We start from the raw sequence: 20,889 nt of genomic DNA on the forward strand, positions 1-20,889 counted from the left end.
GGCTTTCTTTCTTTTCTGGCTGTGGAAGGGATGGGAAGATCTGCATTTCTGCCTGCCACCATTTTTATCCTCTAGATTTTTAAAAGCTCTACATCTGTTTTTACCTTACAAGAAAAGGACCTGCTGGTGTTTTTATGCAGAAAGCACATAAATTGAAAATTCTTGTGCTCACTCTGACCTTTGCTTGCCAGGGCAAAAACTCTTTCCCATGCTCTGAGAGTGGAAAAAATGTGGCATTTTGTGAATGTTCATAAGAGTAATTCAAAGCAGTGTTTTTCCCAGGCAACAGTGAATGATAGAGAGATGTAAAAATGTTTTTTTAAAATAAAATATTCAAACCTTATTCTGATTTACATATCTGAAGTCATTGTCTGACATGTGAATTGAAAACAATATTCACAAATGAAAAATATTGGCTATTCATTTTTCTGTGCTTCTAAGGCATGATATACATAACAGATAGCGGCTAATTATATTAGTTTGTGTTTTATGTTAATGGATTAATCTTTACTAGAGATTATGATCTATACATCAGATAGAAAACTTAGCAGTTACACATATAACAGAGGACAAAATCCTTGTCTTTTACTTAGTAAGAATTTATTTTTGCTGGACAGTTGCCTAAAGTATTGACTTCTGGCTTAAATAAGTTTAAAAATGTTTCACTACTTTTCTCCTTTTTTTCCAAATTATGTTTGTGTAGACATATCTTGCTAAATTTTCCCCTTGGTTATTTTTTTTGGCACTATGGAAATACTTCAGTATGAAATATTCTGTATTCCTGTGTTTTGAAAGAGTTTAAACATAATCAACAACAAAGTGTCTTTTGTCATTATTATAAAATATAAAGTGTTTTATGAGTCATAGTTCTTAGAGCTGAGTGAACCTCAATGAATCATTAGACCTAGTGCCCTGGAAGAAATTACTATCCCCATTGAATAAATAAGAAAACTGAAGTCCAGAAAAGCTTTCTGCTGTACCCATCACATAGCCAGTCAGCAGCCAGAATGGATCCTCTGTGTCTCTTACCTCTGAGTGAAATGTGCCTTTTTATTTTCTGGAGGTGACAGGCAGAGGAGGAGAGGGAAACTGAAAGGATAACCCTGGGAGGGGAGATGGTAAGATTTCAAAGGAAAGCGTGACTGATTAGTAATCAAGAAACAGTAAGAGGAAAGGAAAGGGAAAAAACAAGGGCAGAGAAGGTGAGAGACATTAATTAGAATTGCATTGTTCCCAAGTAAATTAAAAATTTGGTTATATTAAGTTTCCATTGGTTTTGTCTTGTAGACTCCAGAGTGATTTGAGGCAAACCAGATTGTTTATTATCTGATTCTGAAGGGGCCAAAGTCAGTTTCTTATGGCTGTGAGAGAGTAACAGGCAGGGAAACTGGCTGAAGGTTTCACTTTTGGCACCAATAATAGGGGTTTTCCAGCTTGTGGTATAGGAGGATATTACAGTAGAGGAACTGGGAGCTTTTTATCCTCTAGGGGTTACTGGTAATGTTTGTTAGGGTCTTCCTTTTCTTTGTCAGCAAAGTTACTCTCTTGGAAATATTCCCATAGTGTTATTATATTAAGGAGAAAGGACATACAGCACTGTTCTTTCAAGTAAATCTTCAGCAAAGCTTTCACCCCAAAACCAGTTAAGAGTGTGGACTCTGGAGCTAGAATGTTTTGATTCAAATTCTGGCTTTGCCATTCACTACCTTTGTGACTTTGACTGATTTGCTTAACCGTTCTGTGCCTGGATTTCCTTACATGTAAAATGGAAATGATAGTACCTACATCATAAAGTTGTTGTAAGTTTCTAATGAGCTATTATTTTTTAAATGCTTGCATAAAGTGCTAAGTGCCATATGAGAATTGTTGACTCTTGTTGTTACTATCACCTACTAATATTTTTTAAATTTATTCAATTACAGCTTATATTCAATATTATTTTGTATTAGTTTCAGGTGTACAGCATACTGGTTAGACAATCATATACTTTAGAGAGTATTACCCTGGTATTTCCAGTACCCACCTGGTACCATACATAGTTATTACAATATTATTGACTATATTTTCTATGCTGTACTTTACATAGCATCACTATTCTGTAATTACCAATCTGTACTTCTCAATCCCTTTACTATTTTCACCCAGTCCTCAAACCTCCCTCCCTTCAGATAGACCATCAGTCTGTTCTCTGTGTCTATGAGTCTGTTTCTGTTTTGATAGAGGAAGAATGAATGAGAAAATTCTCAATATAGAGGCCCTGGATAAAATTGCTCAGTTTGCATTTGTTTGACCCCATTCCACTCTACAAATAAACAAACAAATCAGTACTATTTTTTCCTCCTACTTTCTCTCATAAAGATTTCTTTTACTTCATTTATGAACATTTTAATTTAGGAGAAACTAGATTTTCATATTTTCTACTGTGCATTATGTGAGCATATACACTACTTTTCATTTACTTTCCCAGCTCTACTAGAAGAGAGTGCTCAAACTTTTATTTTAGTTTTAATAATGTATTTTATTTAACATGATGTGTCCAAATGATAAATTGTAATATGTAATCAATATATACATTATTTTAAATAAACATTATTAATGAGATATTTTATATTCTTTTGTTATACTGGGTCTTTAAAAATCTGTTATGTACAGATTTGACATATAGCATATCTCAATTTAGACTAGTCATCTTTATTTTATTTTATCTTTTTAACCAGGCACCCACATTTTATTATTTTTACTTTATTTTTATTGTTTGCACTATTACAGATGTCCCCATTTCTCTTCCCCTCTGTTCACCTACCCCTGCCTTTGCCCTATCAAAGTTTTTACATTCATCCCCACCTATGATGTATTTTACTTGTTAGATGCTGATTTTTTAATTGAGAAATAATTGATATATAACATTGTATTAATTTCAGGTGTATGGCATTATGATTTGATTGATATATGTATATATTGTGAAATGATTACCACAGTTAAGTCTAGTTAACAGCTATCACCCTACATAGTTACAGAAAAAAAATTTTGATAAGAACTTCTAAGATCCACCCTCAGCAAATTTCAAATATGTAATACAGTATTATTAACTATAGAAATATGCTGTATATTACATCTCCATGACTTATTTATTTTATAACTTAAGTTTATATTTTTTGACTCCCTTTATCTATTTTGTCCACCCTAACTCCCCATCTCTGGCAACTACCAATCAGTTCTCTGTGGATACTTAGATATTAAATATTCATTACTCACTCATTGGTTTGTAAAATACCTAAGAAACACCTATAAAATACCTTACAAATATTTGTTTTCTTTAGGATCATTATTCTTATTATAGAAAAGGGAAATCGAGGAAAGAAGCTTTATAAAGTTGCTTAAAACCAGAGCTAGAATAAATTAAAAACTAAAAGTTCAAATATACAGATTACTTCCCTTATCTCATTTGCTATGTCTTAGCGAATTATCAGCTCACTGGGCTATAGAGAGATAACTAGAGTGATCCTCAAGTTTTATTTACTGACACTACATGTATATTTTTTCAGTCTGAGTACCATTGAGTTTACATCTTTATTGGGAAACTTCGAGGAAATATGCACATTTCAACAGACACTCTGCCAAGCCTTGGAAGAATGTTCAAAGTAAGTGTCACATATTGCTGTAAGAGTAGCCAGCAACACATTGTTTTTTACCTTTTAACTGTTGTCTTAAATGAGGGCACTTTATATGTGTGCATTTGATACAGCATAGATAAAGTGTCCCAGATCAGAGAGAATGCACCAGGTGGTGATACAGTGTCAAACCACTAGTTGTATTTTTTGCTTCATTTACAAATCATATTGATTTGCTGCTTCTGCTCAGTATAAGACACAAATAACATCTCAATTGACCAGGGGTGATAACTTTCACATCAATTATATATTTTATATTGTACATTGTGAATTACTTGGAAAAGTTACTCAGATCATTCATTCAGTTTCACAAGTTTCTTTTTCTCCTTTTATTACTCTTGGTATCATGTCTATTATGTTAACAGTAGAAAGACATTAAAGTGGGGAAAGGAAAAGTGTATCTTTATGTAAACCAAAACATGTATTTGATGGCTAGCTAGATTGTTGAGTTGTTCAACTTCATACTACAGAATGAACTGTAATTTATCATCAGATAGTATATTTCTGTAGCAAGATTAATTATCCAAGCAATGTATTTTTGAGAAGTTGCTGACTTTAATCATCTATAGAGAAATTGGGGTTATTTCCCTGTTTCTTCAGCTTTATGGGACACAGATGGTTGTCCAAGGGAGGATATGGTAAGAGCCCACACTAAAGAGACCTGAGCAGCCACTCCAAATGCTAACAATGATCCAGATTATTCATATGGAAAGATAATCAATAAGTGAGAAGAGCAGATTACAAACTCGATTTGTGATCCTTATTTTCCATTTTATAGAGAAACATGTAGAAGAAAGTCCAATGAATATGACAAAATTGTAAGAGTAGATATCTCTGAATGGTGAAGTTCTGAGTAAATTTTTTCTTTTTCGTGTTTTTCTGATTTTTTCTATAAATGAAAACAGGTGGCTTATAATTTAAAGATTTTTTTATTTTTTGAATATCTTTTATTTTTATTTTTTAAGATTTTATTTATTTGTCTTATAAAGGGGAAGAAGAGAGGGAGAAAAACATCAATGTGTGGGTTGCCTTTCATGTGTCCCCTGCTGGGAACTGACCTGCAGGGAACCAGCCTGCAACCCAGGCATGTGCCCTGACTGGGAATCGAACCGTGATCCTCTGGTTCACAGGCCTGTGCTCAATCCACTGAGCTACACCAGCCAGGGCTTTAATTTAAAAAGCTAATTTTAAAAATTATGAGGCCACCCTGCCTAGCAACCACGAGGCTACCAACTTAGAACTTCTTTTTTTATTTGATTAGTTTATCTGTACTTGAACTTCACCTAAATTAGCCCAGAGTATTTTTAACTTGCTCAGCTAAAAAATTGGATATTAAAATTTGAACAAGCATTTTAGAAGAAAACCCTACCTACTGATTCCATATAAGTAATATCTCATCCTATGTATTGGCCTATATTTAGTGGCAAAGTTAAAGCAGTAGTCAAGAACTTGTATTTAATGTATAAAATGGTTGTAATATAGTTTCTCTTTTAACTTTGGCAGAAGAATTTGAAAGGTTAGCATGTTCTTGGGTTTAATTAGAATTCTCTTCTCCTATTTCCTATTTTACATTCTGTGCCTCACCTATTTTTCCTACAGATTTCCAGAAAACCAACACAAAGTAGGAGGTTGTCTACTGAGCTTCATGCCTCATTTTAAATCCATGTATCTGGCTTACTGTGCAAATCATCCTTCAGCTGTAAATGTACTCACCCAACACAGGTAAATTGTTAACATTTCTCCCAGATAAACTGTTTTATAATGAGATCCTTTCTTAGGACCACATCATTTGGAAGTCCAAGGTCTCTAGTCCAACTCTTAATTATTCCCATTCATTTTGCCAGAAATTGACTCATTGTTACATACATTGATTGACTATTAATGCAACAAATAATTTACTGAGTACCTAATATGTACAGGTCCTGTACTAGCTGGTGGGCATATAGTAGTGAACAAGTAAGAGAAGTTCTCTGCCTTTATGAAGCATGGAATCTTAATTTTACCGGCATAAAATTAAACAATGTAAACATGTTGTATACAAAAGGGTAATTAAAAAGGATGTTGTGAGACTTTGCAACACATATCATCTTAGTGTGGGGTGAGGGAAGGATTAAGGAAGACATTTCTGAAGATCCAATAGTTTAGCTTTCTCCTGTCCCAATGAATGTTTCATCTGAGATGCTGACAAGTAGCTAAACTGTCTAAGTTCATCTCTCTTTTTTCTTTTTTTAATTATTATTTTTTATTTTATTGTTCAAGTACAGTTGTCTCCATTTTCACCCCACCACTCCCCCTGACCCCAGCCATCCCCACCTCCCACCCTTGATCCTACCCTGCTTTGATTTTGTCCATGTGTCCTTTATAGTTGTTCCTGAAATACTTTCCCCTCTTCCCCCCATTACCCACTCCCACCTCCCCTGTGGTTACTGTTAGATTGTTCTTAATTTCAACGGCTTATTTCAGCTTTCCTTTTTCTGGTAGAGGAAGTCTCAGACTGTTATGGCTAAAAGGCAGCTATTAACATGTAAAGGTGGAAGGAAACTAACATGGTAAACTGTGTAGCAGATACTTTAAGCAAAGGATTCATAATAATTACACACTGAATGTAAATTGTTTCTGTTCCATGGAAATCAACAGAATACTCTCCTGTTAGAGTCCTTGCAAGAGGCTAGGATAAATCTTCCACCTTCTTTTACCTTCTGATTACCAATCCCTGACACATTCACCAAGACATTTATCTGGGCCAGAACACTGTATGATAGGCTTAAAGATGCAGTTTTAACTTTGAAATAATGTGCTAGAAATTCAGGTGGTATAATAACAAGAACAATACACACAGGCTCATAGGACTTGACCTGGAGACTAGATTCACAATGGACACAAATTCTGAAGGCTGTTCAAGAATGAAAAGAATATTCTTACCTTAATGTGGCCCAGACTTCAACTTCCAGAGCCAGGCTAGAACACTGGTTGGTACCAACCCTCAGAAGTGGCAGAAATTTTTTTCCTGATTTGTTATGAGCTTTATTGACTTTATAGAGCTATTCTATGAGGATATCTTCAATGTAGAACATTAAGTCCTACTGAGTCCTATTTTATTCTCCTGATCAAACTTGTGAATTCTTATGGAATAGTAAATACAGAAGTTGAATTAAAATAAAAAGAAGCCATGACTCTGGATTATTTAGGCAAGTGGCTCAATTGCTTAAAGTTCACACTGTGCCAGGCATATGCTTTATTTTTTAATATATTTTATTAATTATGCCATTACAGTTGTTCCATTTCCCCCTTCATTCCCCTCCACCCTGCACACCCCCTCCCCACCATTCCCCTCTTTTAGCTTATGACCACGTGTCTCAAGTTCTTTAGATTCTTTATTTCCCCTACTATTCTTGCCCTCCCCCATACCTATTTCTAGCTACTGTCTATGCTACTTATTCTCTGTACCTTCTCTGCCCTTCTCCTCCTCCGACTCTCCTGTTGCTAACCCTCCATGTGATCTTCATTTCTATGGTTCCACTCCTGATCTAGCTGTCCTCTTGGTTTGCTTTTGTTTTAGGTGTGGTTGTTAATAACTGTGAGTTTGCTGTCCTTTCACTGTTCATATTTTTCATCTTCTTTTTTTAATATAAGTCCCTTTAGCATTTCATATAATAAGGGCTTGGTGATGATGAACTCCTTGAATTTGATCTTATCTGAGAAGCACTTTATCTGCCCTTCCATTCTAAATGAAAGCTTTGCTGGATAGAGCAGTCTTGGCTGTAGGTCTTTGGATTTCATGACTTGGAATACTTCTTTCCAGCCCCTTCTTGTCTGTAAGGTTTCTTTTGAGAAATCAGATGATAGCCTCATAGGCACTCCTTTGTAGGTAACTCTCTTCTTTCTTCTTGCTGCTTTTAAGATTCTCTCCTTCATTTTAATCTTGGCTAATGTAATGATGATGTGCCTTGGTGTGTTCCTTCTTGGGTCCAACTTCTTTGGGACTCTCTGAACTTCCTGGATTTCCTGGAAGTCTATTTCCTTTGCCAGATTGGGGAAGTTCTCCTTTATTATTTGTTCAAATAAGTTTTCCACTCATGGCCGTTTCTTTTCCCCTTCTGGTACCCCTATAATTCAGATGTTGGAATGTTTAAAGATGTCCTGGAAGTTCCTAAGCCTCTCCTCATTTTTTTGAATTATTGTTACTTCATATTTTTCTGTTTGGTCATTTTTTTCTTCCTTCTGGTCCACTCCCTTAATTTGAGTCCCAGTTTCCTTTCCCTCACTATTGGTTTCCTGTGCATTTTTCTTCATTTCAATTAGTTTAGCCTTCATATGTTCTTCTAATTTATGACTAAAATCAACCAGTTCTGTGAGCATCCTGATCACCAGTGTTTTGAACTGTGCATCTGAGAGTTTCACTATTTCTTGGTTTCTTAGAGTTATTGGCTCTGGGGCTTTGAGTTCTTGAGCCATATTTTGGACTGTTCGTGCCTGTTAACTATGAGGAGCAGAGCCCTAGGTGTTCACCAGGGTGGGGCAATTCAGTCTCTGGGTTGTGACGCTGTATGTGGGGGCAGGGTCGAAGAGGAACAATGGCGGTCCCCTCTGCTGCTTTCTGCTGCTGGGACCTGCTAGGTCTGTCTCACTGCTCACTCCTTTGCTGTTTTATCTGCGTGCAAATGTGTGACCATGGTCAGCCTGCTGCCTTGCGTCCTCACTGGGTCCGCCTTTTGCTACCCCCACACCTGGGATCTGTCCACAGCTGCCTGGGCACCTGGGTCGGGGGATCTTTCCTGCCTGACCCTGCTTTGCTGCTGGCTCCGCCCCTCTTACTGGTCCCGGTTGAACTCTTCGTTGTTGTCAGACTTCTGTACAGTTCAATTTTCTGTGTTTTGGCTGTGTTTTTGTTTACTAAACCTTTGTTGTCTTTAAACTTGGTTGTGGGAGAAGGCACAGTGTTTCCACCTATGCCTCCATCTTGGCAGAAGTCCCCAGTCTGAAAGTCCAGGCATATGCTTTAAAAGCCTATGAGGGAGTTATAACTCTGCTTTACAGCTAAGACATTGAAAGTTCAAATAATCTGCCCAAGAACTCAGAGCCATTAAGTGGTTAAGCCAGAATTAGAATCCAGATCTGCCAGACTTCTAAAAATATTTGTATTGATACTTTCACTACAAAGAGAATAACATAAATGCAGGTTTAAAGAATTATAACAAAATGAACTCCCATGTACGTGCCACACCCTACTTAAGATATAAAACATTACCATTTCCTTTTTGTATAACCACTTAATGAGTTAAAATTCACATATGAAACAATTCACCTATTTAAAGTGTTTTGCTGAATTATTTTCAGTATATTCAGACTTATACAACCATCACAACAATCAGTTTTAGAATATTTTTGTCATTCTCCAAAGAAACCCATATATATTAGCAGCCACTCCCTATTGCCAGCCCAAGTCATCCACTAAAATACTTTTTGCTCTGGATTTGCTATTCTGGATATTTCATTTAAGTGAAATCACACAACATATGGCATTTTGTGTTTGCCTTATTTTACTTAGCACAATGTTTTCAAGGTTATTCTGTGTTGTAGCACTTATCAGTATATTGTTTAAAAAATTAATATAGCCCTGACCAATGTGGCTCAGTTGGTTGGGCATCATCCCGCAAAAAGAAAGGTCACTGGTTTGATTCCTGGTCAGGTCACATACTTGGGTTGTTGGTTTGATCCCTGGTCAGGGCACATACAAGAGGCAACTGATGGATATTTCTCTCTCGTGTTGATATTTCTCTCCCTCTCTTTCTCTCTCCCTTCCCTTCTCTCTAAAAGTAAATAATAAAATCTTTAAAAATTTTTAATATAGCTAATCTAGCTATCTTTTGATTGTTGCTAATATATCTGTTTTAATCCCTTTTAATCTATCTGTGTCTTATAGACAACATAAATTTGAGTCTTGTTTGTTGAATATACTCTTAAAGTCTCTGTCTATTAATTGGCATATATGGACTATTTATATTTAAAGTAATTATTTATATACTTGGATTAACATTTACCATATTCATAAATGTTTCCTATTCATTACACTTGTTCTTTGTTTCTTTATCACACCATCTTTTTCTGCCTTCTCTGGTTTTAGTTAAACATTTTCTAAACGTGTCTTTTATTTATTTATTTTAAAAATACTTTATTTATTTATTTTTAGACAGAGGTGAAGACAGGGAGAAAGTGAAGTAGTGAAGGAGAGAAACATCAATGTGTGCTTGTCACTCGTGCACCCCCTACTGGGGATCTGGCCTGCAATTCAGGCATGTACTCCAACCAGGAATCAAACCAGCAACCCTTTGGGTCACCAGCCAGCACTTAGTTTACTGACCCACAGACAGCCAGGGCTAAACATTGTATATGATTTTATTTTTCTTCTCTTATAGCATATTTTTCTTCTTCTAAAAAAATTAGTGTTTTTCCCTCAAGTTTATGACATCCATTTACTACTAATCTATAACACTTTCACATAACACTCTACCATTTTATAGGTAGTCCACGTACCTTATAAGAGAGTAGTCTCAATTCTTCTTCCTCATCCCTTATGACAGTGTTCTCATTTATTTCATTTGTCAACAAGGTAAAATCACCCAATATATTGTTACTATTGTTATTTTGAACAGTTATCTATTAGACCAATTAAAAATAAGAAAAATAAAACATTGTATTTTACCCGAATTTATTATTCTCTGACACTCTCCTTTTTTATGTAGATCTATGTTTCCTTCTTTCTGAAGGACTCAACAATTTTTGCATAGCTGGTCTATTGGCAACAAATTCTTTTCCCTAAGTTTTTGTTTATCTGAGAAAGCTTTATTTCCCCTCTACTTCTTTTTTCCCTTTTAATTTTACTGTGGTAAACAAATAAAAACATATGACACGAGATTTATCCTTACAAATTAAGCATTAATTTACACTTAACAAATTAAGTATATAGTATCTTAAAAGTATAACCACATTTTTGTACAGCAGATGTCTAGAACTGTTTCATCTTTTATCATTGAAACTTTATATTTATTGAACAGTACCCCCCCCCATTTCCCTTTTGCTCCAGCTCCTGCCAACCACCATTTACTTTCTGCATCTATGAGTTTCATTATGTTAGATACCACATATAAATGAAATCATGTAATATTTGTTCTTCTGGGACTGGCTTATTTCACTTGGCGTAATGTCCTCAAAGTTCATCCATGTTGTCACATATAACAGTATTTCCTTTTCTTTAAAGGCTGAGTAATATTACATTGTATTCATGCACCACATTTTCTCTATCCATTCGTCCATCAGTGGACACTTAGGTTGTTTTTACAACTTGACTATTGTGAATAATGCTGCAACAAACATAGGAATGTGAATACCTTTTCAAGATCCTGGTTTTAAAATAAAAAATACCCAGAGGTGAGTAATACCCAGAGGGGTATTATCTTGTGAAAATGCCCAGAGGTGAGATTGCTGGATCATATGGTAATTCTATTTTTAATGTTTTGAGGAACCTCTATAATATTTTATACATAGTACCTGCACCATTTTACATTCCCACCAACAGTGCATTAAGGTTCCAATTTTTGCACATCTTTGCCTTTATTTCATGTTTTTTTTTTAAAAAAATGATGGCCATCCTTTCTTTTTAAATGCACATGGAATATTTTCAAAGATAGACCACATGATAGGACACAAAACCAGCCTCAACAAATTCAAAAAAATTGAAATTATATCAAGCATTTTCTCAACCACAAGGGGCTGAAACTACATGCCAAACTCAAGGAAAAAAACACAAAACACTCAAACTCATGGAGATTGGATACCATGATATTAAACAATGAATGGCTCAAGAATGAGATTAGGGAAAAAATCAAAAAGTTTCCGGAAACAATAAAATATCTGGGAATAAACCTAACCAAGGAGGTTAAAGACCTGTATGCAGAAAACTACACAACACTGAAGAAATAAATCAAGGAAGACACAAACAAATGGAAACATATACCGCGTTTATGGATTGGAAGAATTAGCATCATCAAAATGTCTATACTACCCAAAGCAATTTACAGATTCAATGCAATACCTATTAAAGTACCAATGGCATCTTTCACAAACATAGAACAAACACTTCAAAAATTTATATGGAACTATAAAAGACCCCGAATACAGCTGCAAATTTGAGAAAGAAGAACAAAGTAGGAGGGATCACAATACCTGATATCAAACTGTATTACAAGGCCACTGTAATCAAAACAGCCTGGTACTGGCATAAAAACAGGCACATAGACCAATGGAATAGAACAGAGAATCCAGAAATAAACCTAACTCTCTATAGTCAATTAATATTGGACAAAGGGGGCAATAACATAAAATGGAGTAAAGAAAGCCTTTTCAACAAATGGTGTTGGGAGAACTAGACAGCTACATGCAAAAAATGAAACTCGAGCACCAACTTACACCATACACCAAAATAAATTCAAGGTGGATAAAAGACTTAAATATAAGCCGCGAAACCTAAAGCCCTAGAGGAGAACATTGGCAGGAAAATCTCAGATATTCCACGCAACAAGATTTTTACTGATACATCCCCTAAAGCAAGGGACATAAAGGAAAGAATAAACAAATGGGATCTCATCAAAATTAAAAGCTTCTGCATGGCTAAGGAATACAGTATCAAGATAAAAAGAGAAGCAACAGCTTGGGAAAACATATTTGCCAATGATACCTCAGACAAAGATTTAATCTCCAAAATATGCAAAGAACTCAATCAACTCCACTCAAAGAAGATGAGCAACCCAATTAAAAAATGGGCAAAGGTCTTGAACAGACACTTCTCCAAGGAGGACATACACAGGATCCAGAAACACATGAAAAGATGCTCGATATCACTAGCTATCAGAGAGATGCAAATTAAAACCACAATGAGATACCACTTTACACCAGTCAGAATGGCTATCATAAACAAAGAAACAAACAACAAGTGCTGGAGAGGTAGTGGGGAAAAGGGGACTCTAGTTCACTGTTGGTGGGATTGCAGACTGGTGCAACCACTATGGAAAACAGTATGGAATTTTCTAAGAAAACTAAAAATGGATCTCCCTTTTGACCTAGCAATTCCACTGTTAGGAGTATATCCTAAAAACCCTATAATACCAATCCAAAAGAACCTATGCACCCCGATGTTCATAGCAGCACAATTTGTGATAGCCAAGAGTTGGAAGCAACCTAGATGCCCATCGGTAAATGACTGGATCAAAAAACTAAGGTACATTTACACAATGGAATTCTATGCTGCAGAAAGGAAGAAGGAACTCCTGTCCTTTGCAACATCATGAATGAAACTGGAAAGCATTATGCTGAGCAAAATAAGCCAGGTCATGAAAGACAAATACCATATGATATCACCATTAACAAGAATCTAAACAACAAAACAAACAAGCAAGCAAAATATGACCAAAGACACTGAAATATGGAACAGGCTGACAGGGTCCAGAGGGAAGAGGGGAGAGAATCATAGGGGGAAAGGGGATGGACTCACATGAACAAGTATAAAGGACACATGGACAATAACTAAGGTTGGGGGAGGAAATGGGAGGGAGATGGGGAGCACGGTGGGGCAGGGCTGGGAATATAAGACAGAAAACTGTACTTGAACAAGAATTAAATAAAAATAAAAATTAAAAAAAAACACTGACAAAAAACATGCACAAGTTTAAACACAATCAAATAAAAGTCTGGAAATAAAAGAAAAAAATTCTGGAAACAAATGAAAATGGACTCACAACAATCCGAAACTTATGGGACACAGTGAAGGCAGTCTTGAGAGAGAAGTTCACAGTGATACAGGTCTACCCAAAAAAGATAGAAGCATTCCAAATAAATAACCTAACCCTACATCTACAGAAACTGGAGGAACAACAACAAAGACAGCCCAGAGCAAGTAGAAGGAAGGAAATAACAAAGATCAGAGCAGAATTGAATGACATAGAGACTAAAGGCACAATTCTAAGAATCAGTAAATCAAGGAGCTGGTTCTCGGAAAAGATAAACAAAATTGACAAGCCTCTAAGCAGGCTCATCAAGAAAAAAAGAGAGAGGACCCAAATAAACACAATCAGAAATGAAAAAGATATTACATCTGATACCACAGAAATACAAACTATTGTAAGAAATTGCCATGGAGAACTATATGCCAAGAAATTTTAAAATTGGATAAATTTCTAGAAAACTATAATCTTCCAAAACTGAATGAAGAAGCAGAAAGCCTGAACAGATGAATAATAGCTGCTGAAATTGAAGCAGTAATGAAAAAGCTTCCAATATACAAAAACCTTGGACCAGATGGTTTCACAGGAGAATTTTACAAAGCATTTAAGGAAGCAGTAATCCCATTCCTTCACAGATTATTCCAAAAAATTCAAGAAGATGGAAGACTCCCAAATCCTTTTTATGAAGCCAGCATCATTGTAACCCCCAAACCAGATAAAGACATAACAAAGAAAGAAAACTTTAGGCTAATATTGCTGATGAACATAGACTCTAAAATCCTCAACAAAATATTGGCAAACTTCATCCAGCAATAAGTTAAAAAGATCATACACCACGACCAAGTGGGATTCATCCCAGGGATGCAAGGATGTTTCCATATTCGCAAATCAGTAAATGTAATACATTACATAAACAAAAGCAAAGACAAAAACTACATGATCATATCAATAGATGCAGAAAAAGCTTTTGATAAGGTACAACACCCATTTATGATAAAGGCACTCAGCAGTATGGGAATAGAGGAGCATTCCTCAATATAATAAAGGTCATATATGAGAGACCTACAGCCAACATCATACTCAATGTGCAGAACCTAAAAGCTTTCCCATTAAGTCAGGAACAAGACAAGGATGCCTACTTTCACCACTTCTATTCAATGTAAAACTCGAAGTCCTAGCCACAGCAATCATACAAAAAAAAATGAAATGCATACAGACCTGGTTAATGGGGCTCTGTGGATTAAGCATCAGACTGTAAAGCAAAGGGTTGCCAGTTCAATTCCCAGTCTAGGGCAGGTGCCTGGGTTGCAGGCCAGATCCCAGATAAGGGCTGTGAGAGAAGCAACCACACATTGATATTTCTCTCTTTCTCCCCTCCCCTTTCTAAAAATAAATAAATAAAAATAAAAGAAATTAAGAAATAAAAGGCATCCAAATTGGAAAGGAGGAAGCAAAATTGCCATTGTTTGCAGATGACATGATATATACAAAACTCTATAGACCCTACCAAAAAACTACTCAACCTAATAAGTGAATTTGGCAAAACAGTGGGATACAAAGTCAATATTCAAAAATCAAAGGTATTTTTGTACACCAACAATGAAATATCAGAAACAGAAATCAGGAGAAGAATCCCATTTGATATAGCAACAAGAAAAATGAAGTACCTAGGAATAAAATTAACCAAGGAGGTAGAAGACCTGTTCTCAGAAAAATGATACAACACTGAAGAAAGAAATCAAGGAAGGCACAAATAAATGAAGTATGTATCATGCTCATGGATTGGAAGAATTAACATCATCAAAATGGCCATACTACACAAAGCAATTTATAGATTCAATGCAATTCCTATTAAAGTACCCATGACATAACTCATAGATATAGAACAAGCACTTCAGAAATTTATATGGAACCATAAACAACCCCAAATAGCAGCTGCAATTTTGAGAAAGAACAAAGCAGGAGGGATCACAAAACCTGATATGAAACTGTAATATAAAACCTGACATGAAACAAGGCCACTGTAATCAAAGCAGCCTGGTACTGGCATAAAAACAGAACATAGACCAATGGAGCAGAAGAGAGAGCCCAGAAATAAACCCAAGTCTCTATGGTAAATTAATATTTGAAAAAGGAGATAGGAGCATAAAATGGAGTAAAAATAGCCTCTTCAACAAATGGTGTTGGGAGATCTGGACAGCTACATGCAAAAAAAATGAAACTTGATCACCAATTTGTATCATACACAAAAATAAATTCATGGTAGATAAAAGACTTAAATATAAGTCATGATGCCATAAAAGTCCTAGAGGAAAACATTGGCAGGAAAATCTCGGATATTCCACGCAGCAACATCTTCACTGATATGTCTTCTAAAGCAAGGGACATAAAGGAAAGAATAAACAAATGGGACTTCATCAAATTAAAAAGCTTCTGCATGGCTAAAGAAACAACACTAAAATGAAAAGAGAATGGACTATATGGAAAAACATTCACCAATGATACCTTGGACAAGAGTTCGATCTCCAAAATATATAAAGAACTCACACGACCCCACTCCAGGAAGACCAAAAAAGTAAATAAATAAAATTAAGAATGGGCAAAATAGTTGAACAGACACTTCTTCAAGGAGGACATACAGAGGGCCCAGAGACATGAAAAGATGCTCAGTATCACTAGCCATCAGATAGATGCAAATTAAAAGCATAATGAGATACAACTTCAAACCAGTTAGAATGGCCATTATAAACAAATCAACAAACAAGTGTTGGAGAGGATGCAGAGAAAAGGGAACCCTAGTGCACTGTTAGTGGGTTTGCAGACTGGTGCAGCCACTGTGGAAAACAGTATGGAATTTCCTCAGAAAACAAAATGGAACTGCCTTTTGACCTGGCAATTCCACACTAGGCTTATACCCTAAGAGCCCTGAAACACCAATCCAAAAGAACATATACACCCCAATGTTCACAGCAGCACAATTTATAATAGCCAAGTGCTGGAAGCAACCTAAGTGCCCATCAGTAAATGAGTGGATCCAAAAACTATGGTACATTTACACAATGGAATTCTACAGAGCATAAAGAAGGAGCTCCTACCCTTTGCAACAGCATGGATGGAACTAGAGAGCATTATGCTAAGTGAAATAAGCCAGGCAGTGAGGGACAAATACCATATGAGCTCACCTTTAAATGGAACATAATCAACAAAAGAAAAAAGCAAACAAAATATAACCAAAGACATTGAAATTAAGAACAATCTAACAATAACCAGAGGGGAGGGCAGAGGGGACAATGGGAGGAAGGGTTTTCAGAAACTACTAGAAAGGTCACATGGACAAAACCAAGGGGGAGGGTAGAAGTAAGGGAGGGAGGTGGGTTTGGCTGGGTTGTGGGGGAGTAGTGGGGGGAAATGCAGACAACTGTAACTGAACAACAATAAAGTGAGTAAAAAATATATAATGGGCCCTGGCTGGCGTAGCTCAGTGGATTGAGCATGGGCCTGTGAACCACAGGATCGCGGTTCGATTCCCAGTCAGGGCACATGCCTGGGTTGCAGGCCGGTTCCTTGCAGGCTAACTACCAGCAGGGGATGCACAAAAGGCAACCATACATTGATGTTTCTCTCCCTCTCTCCTTCCCCACTAAAGATAAATAAATAAATAAAATCTTTAAAAAAATAAAGTTTATGTATATATAATGGCCATCCTAACAAGATGTGAGGTGATGTATCACTGTGGTTTTGATTTCCATTTACCTAACAATTAGTGATGTTGAGCATCTTCTCATATGCCTGTTGACCATTTATTTGTCTCCTTAGGAGAAATGTCTACTTAAGTCTTTTGCTCATTTTTAAATTGGATCATTAGTATTTTTACTATTGAGTTGTAGCAGTTTGTTCCTTATATTTGGAGACTAGCCCTTTAGCAAATATAAAATTTGCAAGTGTTTTTTCCTGTTCCGTAGGTTGCCTTTTTCACTCTGTTGATTATTTCCTTTGCTGTGAGGAAGTCTTTCAGTTTGATAGAGTTACACTTGTTTATTTTTTCCCTTGCTACGTGTGCTTTTGCTGTCATGTCCAAGAAATCATTGCTGAGACCAATGTTGTAAAGTTTTTCTTTTATGTTTTCTTCTAGGAGTTTTAAGTCTTGAACATATTTTGATTTGGCTTTTGTTTGTATAAAATAAGAGTCCAATTTCAGTTTTGTTTTGTTTTATTTTTAAGATTTTATTTAACAAGAGAGGAGAAGGAAGGGAGAAAGAAAGGGAGAGAAACATTAATGTGTGGTTGCCTCCTGTGCATCCCCCACCAGGGACTCAGCCTGTAACCCAGGCATGTGCCCTGACTGGGAATCGAACCAGTGACCCTTTGGTTTGCAGGCCAGTACTCAATTCACTGAGACCAACCAGGGCTCAGTTTTGGGGGGTATTTGACACATGAATATCCAGTTTCCCCAGCACCATTTGTTAGAAAGACTATCTTTTTTCCCATTGTATATTTTTGATACTCTTGTCAAAGATCAATTGAGTATATAAGCAGATTTGTTTTGGGGTTTTCTGTTCTGTTCTCTTGCATTGGTGTATTATTTGTCTTTATGCCAACACCACACTGTTTTAATTATCCTAGCTATGTAATATGTTTTGAAATAACAAAATGTGAGGCCTTTTTCTTTCCCTCAAGATTGTTTTGGTGCTTTAGGGTCTTTGTTTATTTCATAGAAATTTTAGGATTTTTTTTCTATTTCTGTGAAAAAGTGCCATTGGAAATTTCATGAAGATTAGAGTACATCTGCAAATCACTTTAGGAGGTATGGATAGTTTAGCAACATGACATTTTCTGGTCCATGAATATAGGCAGTCTTTCCACTTGGCTGTATTTTCTTTCATTTCTTTTGTCAATGTTTTGTAATTTTTAGAGTACAAATCTTTGATTTCCTTGATTAAATTTAGTCCTAGGTATTTTATTATTTTTGATGTTCTGTAAATAATTTTTTTCTTAATTTTCTTTTTGGATACTTTATTGTTAATGTATAGAAATGCAATGGACTTTTTTTGCAATTGATTTTTGTATGTTAGTTCACATCCTGCAACTTCACTAACTTTATTTATTAGTTCTACCAGTTTCTTTATGGGTTACTTAGTGTTTTCTACATACAAAATCATGTTCTCTGTGAACAGAAATCATTTCACTTCCTTTTCTATCTGGATGAATTTTTTAAAGATAGTTTATTTATTTATTTTTAGAGAGAGGGTAGGGAAGAGAGGGAGAGAAATATTGATTGGTTGCTTCTCGTATGCACCCCAACAGGGGACTGGGTCTGCAGCCCAGGCATGTGCCCTGACCAGGAATCAAACTGGTGACTTTTTGAGTTGTGAGATGACACTCCACCAACTGAACTATGCCAGCCAGGGATGGATGATTTTTAATTATTTTTGTGCCTAGTTGCTCTGGCTAGAATTTCCAGCATTATGTTAAATTGAAGTAGCAAAAGTGGACATCAATATTAGTATATATATTATATAAATATATATTCATATAAGATATATATACATATATTTGTATAAGATAAGAGATATATAATAAGATATATAGATATATTTTTTTCTTTTCCATTCATCTATCAATGGAAACTTTGGTTATTTCCATATCTTTTGTGAATGACTATTGTAAATAACACTGCTATAAACATGAGCATGCAGATAGCACTTACAGATAGTAATTTTGTTTACTTTGGACAAGTACCCAGAAATGAAATTGCTGGCTCATATGGTAGTAATATTTTTAATTTTTTCAAGGAACCTCTGTACTGTTTTCTCTAGTGGCTATACCAATTTACATTCCTACCAGCAGTACACAAATGTTCCTTTTTCTCCACATTGTCCCCAACACTTGTTATCTCTTATCTTTTTGATGATGCTATTCTAACGGATGTGAGGTGATATCTCATTATAGTTTTGATTTCTATTTCCCTGATGGTTAATGATACTGAGCACCTTTTCATGTACCTGTTGTCAATTTTTATGTCTTCTTTGGAAAAATGTCTTTTCAGTTTCTCTGCACATTTGTTAACCTGATTGTTATTTCTTTGCTATTGAGTTGTATGAATCAGATATATGGTTTGCAAATATTATCTCCCATTTAGTAGGCTGCCTTTTCATTTTGTTGGTGGTTTCTTTCACTCTGCAGAAGCTTTTTAGTTTGTTGTAGTCCTATTTGTTTATTGTTTTCACTTGCTGTTTGTGTGTTCTGTAAGTACTGGGCTTCGGTTTCTTTTCATTGCTTTGTTTTGTTTTGCTTTTCCTCTCTGTATCTTTGTGTTTCCTAAGAATTCCTTTTTAAATAGAGTCTGAGTCCTTTAACTATCTCAACTTTAATCCTGTTTTTATACTGGAGTCCTGCTGATATTGTGGTAAAGTGTGCTAGAGAGGATGTGATCTATAATGTTATCAATAAATTTTAGTTTTTTAGTGGACTTGTGTTCCTGAGCTTTTACTTCCAGAAGCATTCCTTAGCTTTTTTTCCTTCTCTTCTCACTTATGACAGGAAGATGAGAAGGGCTGGAGCTGGTCTCTTATTCCTTCCTCAGGTCAGCTAAGGCTCTAGCAACCTAGATTCTCTGGTAGAGCAAGTCTTTGTTATAAAGAATGTTCTAGGAGCATTTCACGGTGGTTGCTTTTATTTTCCTGACTCTGAATCACAAGGTTTTTTGTTGTTGTTTTTTTCTCAGATTTTTACCGTAAGAATCTGTGATGCAAACCCTCACAAGTGTTGAGGTCCCCAAGACTGGGTTCAGGGGAGTTTTTAACTGTCAAACTAGTTAACACTCAGACTCCTGCAATTCGTCAAAATTACCATTTTTGTTTTGCTACCAGTTATTGTTTTCAGTGGCTTCTCCTTTAAGAGAAATTGATTTCAGCTCTAATTCTCTGTATTTGCCTGTCTTTCCAGATTTGGAGGGTAGTGCTTTTCTCTGTAACTTCAATTCTCAGTGAATCTAAAAAATAGCACTGATTTTCAGTGTTTTTTCCTAATGTGAAGATAGTGATGATGACTTCTAAGGTCTTTACATATCAGAGCTAAAAACAGAAGTCCTCTAATAATTTTTTGAAAATTTTAGTGGTTGTTCTCAGGCTTTCCACATATATCTTAACTTGTCAAAATCTACTTCATATTTACACTAATATAATTCTAGGGAGATATACAATTGTTACTCTTAGTATAAATGTTTCCTCTTTCTTTTTTGTATGTATGTATGTATATATGTGTGTGTATATATATATACACACACATACACACAAACATATGGAACATTTATATATTACAAATGCTATAATATATTGTTATAGTGATTATTTAATATAATTTTATGTCTGTAAATGAAATTGAGAGAAGAAAGAGCAAGGATACATTTATAGCATTTGTGATATTAGCATTCTATTTTTATT

At 35.6% G+C, this 20,889-nt stretch overlaps 1 protein-coding gene across 2 annotated transcripts in view; it reads left to right on the plus strand.

Moving 5' to 3' along the window:
- ARHGEF6 (Rac/Cdc42 guanine nucleotide exchange factor 6) overlaps nt 1–20,889 on the plus strand; it is a 173,609-nt gene that overhangs the window by 103,009 nt on the left and 49,711 nt on the right. For both annotated transcript variants that reach the window (XM_037061996.1, XM_037061995.1), the window contains exons 8-9: nt 3,546–3,641; nt 5,271–5,393. In XM_037061996.1, the coding sequence (XP_036917891.1) occupies nt 3,546–3,641; nt 5,271–5,393 (219 nt within the window). The remainder of the gene's footprint in view (nt 1–3,545; nt 3,642–5,270; nt 5,394–20,889) is intronic.

This window comes from Sturnira hondurensis, unplaced genomic scaffold, assembly GCF_014824575.4.
Source record: "Sturnira hondurensis isolate 20B ecotype Veracruz unplaced genomic scaffold, ASM1482457v3 Scaffold0013800, whole genome shotgun sequence".
NCBI classification, from domain to species: Eukaryota; Metazoa; Chordata; class Mammalia; order Chiroptera; family Phyllostomidae; genus Sturnira; species Sturnira hondurensis.